This window comes from Cynara cardunculus, assembly GCF_001531365.2.
Source record: "Cynara cardunculus var. scolymus isolate 2C chromosome LG 16, CcrdV1, whole genome shotgun sequence".
NCBI classification, from domain to species: Eukaryota; Viridiplantae; Streptophyta; class Magnoliopsida; order Asterales; family Asteraceae; genus Cynara; species Cynara cardunculus.
This window is the reverse complement of record NC_037543.1, coordinates 9,246,837-9,257,160: the sequence shown is the minus strand read 5'-3', so window position 1 is coordinate 9,257,160 and position 10,324 is coordinate 9,246,837. Positions and strand designations below refer to the sequence as shown.

Here is a 10,324-nt window from a genome sequence, read left to right as displayed (position 1 = left end):
GAACTGTTCAAGGAAAAAGCAATCCCCTCGTCCACTACCGTCTATTTAAAAAAAAAGTATATTAAAAGATATATTTTTGAAAAAAATTTGTCTAAAATATGTTTTTTAAAAGCATAAATAATAAAATTGGTTTTATAGAGCGTGTAAAATGTCTAAGCGTTTTGATAAAACATTTTATAGAACCTAAAGTTTATAAGACCAAACTATAAATCGTTCTATCTAAAAGTGTTACAACATGTTTATAGAGGTTTTAACAAAAGAATTAGAACACTTTCAAAATAAAGTGTTGTATGAACTATTTTATATGAACATTTTTCAGAAGTCTCATAAACCCACCTTTTATAGAACACTTATATTTATATGACAATTTTTAAAATATCTAACATGACATTTTATTTTAAAAATGTACTAAAAACTTGTTGAAACACCTGAAAACTTTACATAAAGCTATTGTACACTTTTATGTTCTATAGTTTAATCATATAAACTTAGGTCTTATTTAAATATTTTATTAGAATGCTTAGATATTTCAAAGGTCATATAAAATTAATTTTGTTGTATTGACACAACAAAAATTCAATACATTATGATGAAAAAACATCAACAATATCTATTAGAATAATTTATTTCCAAGTTATAAAATATTAAATTAGGTTCGAAACAGTATGTTTCAATCTTTTTTGAGGCTTTATTATATCCAGAATTTCTGATGGCATTGTATAAGAGATAACATCAATACAGATACGTTAAGCATAGAAGGACGCTAATCGTAAACGATCAACAATCTGAACCTAACCTAAAGCTTTAATTTGAATCCCAACCTAAACAACTGACAATTTGAACCCAAATAATTTGGACTATAGCTTTACACAAATTGATGAAAATGCCTTAAAATATGTAAAATTAAACCCCAAAATTTTGAAAGTCTTGTTCAAAATTTCACATTTAACATACTAACAATATGTTTTTGAAACCTTTTTAGGAGAGATAAAAAGAAGAAAAGCGAAAGAAAATAATAATAAGTTTTCTCTCAAAACTTTCCACTCAAATGTGAGAGGAAAAGAAAGCGAAAAAATTAAAAGCCTTTAAAATTTTATTAAATAAAACTACCGAATCTTTCACATTAAAAATATTATACATTTTAAGGGTATATTAATAAAAACATCTTCTCTTTCTTTTCTCTTAAAAGCACCTAAAATACTTTTCAACTAAAAATTTATCGATTAAATATTAAAATAAAAAATGTCGTTGACGAACGGGTCAAACTATTCCACTAATTAGAGCTTGACCAAAGACTTTTCATGGTTGACCTGACGTCATCTTGATCTCGAATTCGATCTCTCCTTGATCTTTCATGGATCATGTCAACTTCCTCCTGTAACATATAAGAACCCTTGTACCATCCTCACTTTTTCACCATCAAATCTCATATTAATTCTTCTCTCTCTCTAGATTTTGATTTCAAAATGAACCGAAACCATGCCGTTGCGGCAACAAAGATGTCTCAGTTGCTATTAATGCAACTGAGGCCTCGTTTGTTCTCTACAACGTCACATTTTGCCTCCCGTTCGTCTATAATGGGGCCCTCCAAGATTCCAATGGATACAACCATTGGAACTGCTAGGGTTTTGGCCATGCATGCTCGTAACTGGAGTGCACATGCTTCTGATTTAGGCACAAACAAGAAAGAGGACAACGATCAGAAAGCAGTGTCGAGCTATTGGGGGATAGCTCCACCATCGCTCACCAAAGCCGACGGATCCGCTTGGAAATGGAACTGTTTTCGGGTATGTAGTCGTGCAATCCACATTGGCTAAACTTGGTCTCTTTTTTTCTCAATTTATTGTTGGAACCTCGTTTTTCTTTTCAATGCTCTTTCGAAAAATAATCTGATCCGGATTCCATATATCATCATATATTATCAGAATCAAAGTCTACCACTCTAGGGATGGCAATATATGCCCATAAACCTTCATTGGAAGGGGCGCATAGGAGTCCAAATCAGTTAGACTTTGACCATTTCTCCTTAATATATGTTGGAACCTTTCTTCTATCCTTAAAGGCTCTCTTGACGAGTAATTTAACGAGGCTGACACTATCAACCATCGGTTTTACGGCTATATATGCTTAATTAGAAGTCGATTAACTAACGGATTAATTTTTGTTGTAACAGCCATGGGAGGCTTATGAAGCAGATACCTCCATTGATATGAAGAAGCATCACAAGCCAGTCACTTGGAATGATAAAATTGCATTTGGGATCGTCCAAGCCCTCAAGTATCCAACACATTTCTACTTTCAGGTATTGTATAAAAAGGTGTAGCAAAAGTTCGAAATTCGCGACAAATGAAGCGTCGCAAGTGTTTATGATACCTTTCGCGACACCTTTTAATTTCTGGGTAGCTCACAATGGCTTTGAAATTGTTGTAGAAAAAACACATACACCACGCGGTTCTGCTAGAAACCGTGGCTGCGGTGCCTGGAATGGTCGGAGGAATGTTGTTGCACGCCAAATCGTTACGTCGATTCGAGCAAAGCGGTGGCTGGATCAAGGCGTTACTAGAAGAAGCCGAAAATGAGAGAATGCATCTAATGACATTCATCGATGTATACCGACCAAAATGGCATGAACGTGCCCTAGTGTTCGCGGTCCAAGGCGTGTTTTTTAACGCGTACTTTCTAGCGTATCTGGCGTCGCCAAAACTTGCTCACCGCATCACAGGCTACCTTGAGGAAGAGGCGGTGAATTCGTACACCGAGTTTCTGAACGATCTGGAGAAAGGGGTGATGGAAGACATGCCGGCACCTGCCATCGCCATAGATTACTGGTGCTTACCACAAAACTCGACAATGAAAGATGTGGTTAGGGTTATACGTGCAGACGAAGCACATCATCGTGATCTCAATCATTATGCATCTGTAAGTTCGTCGCTAAATCTTATAAATTCGTCTATGAAATCCGTCGCTAAATTTCAAAAATCCGTCGCTATAAGCAGTCGTTAATTTTAATTTGTTAATTTATTTCAGGACATTCAGTGTGGAGGGCATGAGCTCAAGGAGTACCCTGCTCCGATTGGTTACCATTAACGAACGATTCCGATGGTTGTGTATAAAAGTTTATACCGTAGGTTGTATATGTTTTGTATAACTAGAATGCTACTCGCAGAATCTAGCGAGATACATCTTAATTTTAATGTTTTTTTTTGTCTCAGTCGATATTATAATACAGTTTTATGTGGTTTTGATAAAACGATGATGTTTTTATTTTTTTGAATAAAATATAAATATGAAGATATCATAAAAAATTGAAAAAAAAATATTAATATTAGTACAAACTAACTATTTAAAATTTTTCATTTTATCTGTATTTCTTTAATTCATTTTTTTATTTTTAGTTTAAAAATATAATTTTTTATAAACATAATAATAATAATCAAGTATTTTGTTGGAAGTCAATAATTATCTTAATTATATTTTAGATTTTTTATATTTAAATTAAGATATTTATCATTTATTTGATTACGTTTATCTGCAGTTAGTTACACGAATTCAAACATGAAGCTTTAATAAGTTGTACTTATGCACAATTTATTTGTAATCTTGAATTTTAAGTAATATGCATCAATAAACAATACTTCATGCATAAAAATGGTTTTTAAGAGTTTCTGTTAAATGTTTTATAATATAGTATAGATTCTATGAATATTGTATTATTTAGTAAAAATTTAATCAATTTTTTTCAAAAGTAAGTAATTTTCTGGGATAATTCAAACGAAAAAATAACTAAACAAAAGAATGAAAAACGATTAAATCTTATGTAAAATTATATGTGATTTTACATTAATAATCAATGTAAAGATGAGTGTACGGCGTGACGTGTGTTCCACATGAATCATATATACGATTATACACGTAATTCTAATATAAAATTATTTATTATTCGACTATTTTTTTATATTTTTAATTATTTAATTGTTTTTCTGGAATAAATATGAATATATCATAGTCAACGGTAGTTAACTTCAAATCCTAAAATCTAATTAATGTTCAACCAAATGTCAAACTAAGGGAGCCGACAATATCATTAATTTTCTAATCAATAAAAATATAGGTGAAGATTCAAACGAAAACATCTTTAGTTTATAATAATACAAGAACATCTTTATTATATGTAATAATACATGTGAGAGGACCTGGTGGTATGCGGATACTGTGTCATGCGACTTTAGGTCGCATCAAAAGTCGTCTGCGTCTATGATTTAGTATCACATGTGATGGTCTTGATGGATCGTACTATTAAAATAACACATTTATTACATGTGATAGTACATGTGAGGGGGTTTAGTGGTGGAATGAGGACTTGGCCTACAACCTAGATCACATCAAAAGTCGTCCATGTATATGATTTAGTATCACATATGCATCATGTATGATAAAATAATGAAATAATAGTATCACATGTGATTGTTTATAGTAAAATGATGTTCTCGTGTTTTTGTAAAATGAAAGCGTTCTCGATTGAACTCTGCCTTAAAAAATATTCTCAAGAATATATATATATATATATATATATATATATATATATATATATATATTAGGCGAATGATTGTGTGAGAAGAGTAATTATAGTAAGGAAACATAAGAAAATATTTGAACCAATGATCACTTTTAATCTCATGTTTACTCATAAATTACGCTTTAGAAGAGAATTGATCTTGTGCATATATCTTGGTGCACCTCATAAATGTTGGCATTCAATTATGACTGATTAAAAGGTGAATATCTCTTCCTACGCTTCTCATCATAACTTCTCTTCTCACCGGAACCTGACTCAATATATATAGAGTTGAGTTTCAGTGATAAGGATAATTAAGGTGAGAAACGTAAGAACATATCTCCACAATTGAATGCACATTAATTAGGATGAAATGCACCAGATTAATCCTCGTATTAAGCGCAATTAACGGGTGTGTTTGGATTAAATGTGATCAATGATCTATATCTTTTCTTACACTTTTCACCTTAACTTTTATTCTCACACGATCTTTCGCTTATATATATTTCAAATAATTTAACAAATTTTACAAAATTTCGATTGCAAATATATTCACATGCAAGAATATATATTCATACTAATATCTTTCCATATTATTAAACATTACATTATGTTTAATTTCTTAAAAACTCTTAAATTTAAGTTACAATAAATAAATAAATATATATATATATATATATATATATATATATATATATATAGAACCTACTGTTTGAACTGCATAGATTAACCGATAAACTATGACCTAATGCTCTATAAAATTAATAATCAACTGAATACATTTTTAATCTCTAAAAATCATACAAAAACATAAAATAAAATCGATAAGGACAAAGAATAGAACTCAAGGGACCTATGAAGCATCATCGGGATCCCTGTGCACCCGCTTAACCGACTTTTGCAAGTAGAATTTTTTTTGTGTATGAAAGGTGCAAATTGATGCTAAATTGATATATTAAAAATATACAGATAAATCATTTGTTCTAAATTTTCTTTGTCCATCAATGACATAAATAAATATAATTGGAGATACCATGTGAACATAAATTAAAAAAATTAAAACAAATAAAATTCATTATGTCTTAATTCCATTGGTGGAACATAATGAGACTATGATTTCGGAAAAAAGTTATTTTTATCCCGAAAATACATGGAAAGAGAACCAAAAAATTGAAAAAATCCCTTGAAATACATACATATAGAAAAAGTCTTTCGAAATATATAGCAAAATACCGATTTTTTTTTTCTTGAAATCAACTTGTTTACAAAATTTCTTGAAACGGTGGAATTCGCCAAAAAATAAACATCGGACGACTTTACAAGTCCTTAATCCACCTTAAAAGTACACTCGTTCAGTACAAATTCTAGATCCGTCATTGGATAAAACAAAACATAAATCAAAATTAAGAGTCCCTCAGCCTCAAATTTAAGATTATCATACTCAATTGTGCATGCACATTTTAGAACATTTGTAACAATTATGTTATAATTTTTTTAAAATAAAGTACTAAAAATTAAAATCTCTGGAAAAAAATTTGTATCCAACTCTTACAGTTACTCTATTTTAATAATTTTATCATTAATTGTATTATTAAAATATTCAGTACATTTAATAAAATATTATTTTTCTCTCAAACAAGTAATCTCAATGTCTTCTATTGATAAAAAAAACAATTATATATTTATGAAAGATGTTTTTAAATACTTAGAGACCGTTTACCAAACGCTTATCCGGGTAAGCGTTTACGCGGTAAGACCAAAAATCTTACCCGGTAAGAGCGAAGTCACGGACTGAGAGTCTCACTCGGTAAGTGAAACGACGACTCTTAACATGGTTAGCGCTTACTAGGTTAATTGTTGCATACGTACCGTTTTGGTGGTCTAAAATTTTACCCGATATGTAATTGATAGTTTTGAATTTTTCCGGTAAGCACTTACCTGGATAAGTGTTGGTAAACAGCCCCTTAGTTTTAATTTTCACATAAAATGAAATATTTTCAATAAATAATATACTTTGTAATTAGTAAATTATTATAGTAAAATTAATTATATAAACATTACTACAAAATTAATATAATTATCTAAATTAGTAATATAAAATTTTAATTTAGAAACATGTGGGGTCTACATGGTACATGCACATATACGTGGGCCATTATTGCAGGTTAATGAAGAGGGTATAAAATTATTATATATTTATGTTTATAAAGAGGAAAAAATGGGAAATTATTTAAAATAATCATTTTTAGGTAAACGAATATTCTGATAAATTTCCACTTGGAAGTTGCTCAACATGCTTGGAGCCCAAGAAAAGCTTGCGTATGGCATCTTTCGACCTTAAATTTACCATTATACCCTCCCTTTCCTCGAACTCAATTTCTTTTCTACTTTGACGGTTTGACCTGTTCACAATTTTAGATGTATTTAAATCAATTATTATATCAACCATGAAATTTTTAAATTTATTTAATAATATTTTGCCTTTAAAATGACAAAGTTTTGGTCTAGGGGTACGATAGTCATTCGACCATATGCAGTTTTGGTGGCTTAACGAATATCACCAGAAATGAAAGGCTAGAATGGTAAAAACGTATTTCTCTACGAAACGTTTACGTTTTTGACTCATTTTCCGAAACGATGTCGTATCATCCCACCGCCATACATTTTCTATGGGATTGTCAGAATAACCCTAAATTATTTAAAAATACATTTTTAACCCTAAATTTTAAAACTTTGAAAAACTAACCCTACATTACTCTTTACCCACCAAGCCATGTGAATGGGGACAAATAGCCAAAAAAAGTTGCTTTGACCGAGGACTGACCCTCATGTGATGGCTTGACCACCCTTACGTACCGGCTAGTGCGCGGTGCATAAGGCCCCAACCATTGGTCCGATTTTCTTTTTTTCTTCCTAGTATTTTGCTCATTTTTAATACAATACTATTCTATTTTGTCTTTTTCCTCATCAACTCCACTATATAAACCATTTAAATTTTTTATTACTAACACAAAACCAACACTTTAATCTTCATTATCTTACTACAATCTCTATTACCGAAATTTAATTGTCTACATCATGATAAGTTTACTATCTACAAATTTTATCTACAAATTCTAGATCCGCCATTGAATAAAACAAAACATAAATCAAAATTAAGAGTGTGTTTGGTTTGCAGGAATAGAATGGAATTGGAGGGATTTGGATTTAAAATTCATTTCAATCCTGTGTTTGGTTTGCCAAATTGGAGGGATTTGGAATCCGGGGATTTCATTAAAATCCATTAGACGCGGGATTTGGAAATCATTTGCAAACCAGCGGGATTTGAAATCCAAATCCGGGCTTCTCCTTCCCATCGATTCCTGTCGATTGCTTCACCCACCTTCCTCCCGCTTCCTTCACCCAGACTTCCTCCCATCGCTTCCCTCCCATCGCTTCCTCCTGCCCTAACCAGTCCTCCTCGCCGGTGCTCCCTTCTCGTCTCGTCCCTTGCGAAGCTGTGCCCTAATCGGTTTGCCTCCTCGCTGGTGCTGCCTTCCTTTCCCCTTGCGAAGCTGCGCCCTAAACCGCCCTTCCTGTTTTCCGCCTTCTCCCATCATTCAGCAGGTAAATCATATAACCCCTTTTGTAGTATTTTATTGATTCTTTAACTTCTTCCTGTCTTGTTTCTCGATTCTGGTCTGCATTTTGGGGGTTTTAATTTGATGCTTTTTTCTACTACAGTAAGCATCTGAGAAGCATTTTTTTTTGGACTGCATTTTGGGGGTCTTATGCAAAGAAGCATCTGAAATGATTAAGGCCTTAACCAAACCAACGTGTTGCACATGAAATGATTAAGGCCTTAATCGACAATTTTGTCCATTTGCTTCCTTGGGATATCGGACAAAAGAAGAATTCTCTGCCTCCTGTTTATGAGTTCTTATGATATATTACACTTAAATGCACTTATATAACATAGAGAAGTTAAAATATTGAAGGCATTAACTAGATGTAGTTGTACCTAATCGCACAGAAAACTCATGATACTTGTTCAACTGCTTTAATATGAAGCTCAGATGACTATTAAATCCACAAATAATTACATGATCACTTTCTAGAACTTGCATTTGGGCTCCTTCTCTAAGATTGTACATGTTATGCTGTACAAATGGGCATATCATTTAAATCCCAGTGTTGAGGTTTGGTGCATTAAAAGCTTCAAGAACCTACCCTGAACTGCTCTGTCATTGTGCTCAATAAGCGAGAATAAAACAATATCCCCCATATAGCAAGAACAAAACCAGTAACACGTTCAACCCTAGTTCTTTGTTGCATACAATATGACATATATCATTTCTGGTACCTTTGCAATTACAACCATCTCATATTGTTAATGGTGTGTAGTCTTTAGAGATGCTAGGTACTTAGCTTGCAGCTACCATATACCCAAGTCTTTCTAATTTCTACATCCTTGCTTTTTATCCACCAAATATAAAAAGAAAAACTCACTGGAGCAACTTCTCATTTGAGGTTGGGAATGCCTCAAGACTTGGATTGAAATAAATTACATATTTTCAAGCTTTTGTTCAAGTATAAATCATTCAAGGAAAAAGGTCGGAATGAATATGAGATATTTCACATATAGCTTTTATTAGATGATAATGTATTGATATATTGCCGATAAACACTACAGCTTCTATATGTTTAACAATTTGAGTAATTGGACAAGAAATGGATCGACTTAGTTTAACAAGATGGTTACATAGGCAAAGGAGACAAGAGTCATTGGAATGGTTTAAGATAGTTGTCCATGTTCACGGTGGGAATGCAAATACGCAATCTAAAGAAACTTCAAGTGCGCGTGGTAAGAAGAGAAAACGTCGAGTAGATCCCATAGCCGAGGGATTTAGTAATGTGGTTACTAAATTTGGAGAAAATGGCGAACAAACTTAACAAGGGCGTCGAACGAGAAGAAAAACTTGATAAGAAACGTTGGATGATCACTTCTGAGATATCAAAATGCAAACATTGGCCCAACCGGAGAAGTTTAAAGTAATTTCATTGATAAGAGACGATCCTGAAAAGGTGAACATGTTTTGGGATTTGCAAGAAGCGGATAGGGAAGCTTACGTCAATTGGGTTTTAAATGAATGAAAATTTTGGAGGGTAAATGTGTGGTTTTGGAAGAACAATTTGGTAGTTAAATTTGTATTTTGGATTAACGAGTTTGATGGTTAAATACGTATTTTGGATGGAAAATTTTGATTGTTAAATATGTATTTTGGATTAATATGTTTGTTGATTAAATATGCATTTTGGATGAAAAAGTTTGATTGTTAAATATTTAGGTTTGTTGGTTAAATAGATAGGTTTAAGAAAATGAAAGGGATTTGGTGATTAAAATAATTACAAAAGAAAAAAAAATCACAATCCAAATCCTACAAACCAAACATGATTTATAAAGGAATGGATTTCAAATCCAATCCAAATCCTACAAACCAAACACAGGAATGGATTTTAAATCCAATTCAATCCAAATCCCTCCTGCAAATCCAAATTCCTCAGAAACATTCCTGCAAACCAAACGCACCCTAAGAGTCTTACCCTCAGCCTAGTGGCGGACGCAGAAAAATATATTGTAGGGGGCACAAAATCAATGGTTTAGTAACATTTTTATTTGCCTACAAAATTAACCTAAAATTTGACATTTCCATTTGATTTGCCTAATTGCCTACAAAATTAACCAACAAAATTAACCTAAAGCATTTACCAATTACCACAAAATTAACC

At 32.1% G+C, this 10,324-nt stretch overlaps 1 protein-coding gene across 1 annotated transcript; it reads left to right on the top strand.

Moving 5' to 3' along the window:
* Positions 1 to 1,424: 1,424 nt before the first annotated feature.
* On the top strand, positions 1,425 to 3,211 carry LOC112529242 (ubiquinol oxidase 2, mitochondrial-like). Its single transcript, XM_025140418.1, has 4 exons — positions 1,425 to 1,787; positions 2,174 to 2,302; positions 2,431 to 2,919; positions 3,028 to 3,211. Exons 1-4 carry the CDS (start codon positions 1,467 to 1,469, stop codon positions 3,085 to 3,087), a joined length of 999 nt encoding a protein of 332 aa, XP_024996186.1. The 5' UTR covers positions 1,425 to 1,466; the 3' UTR covers positions 3,088 to 3,211.
* The last annotated feature ends 7,113 nt before the right edge of the window (positions 3,212 to 10,324 follow it).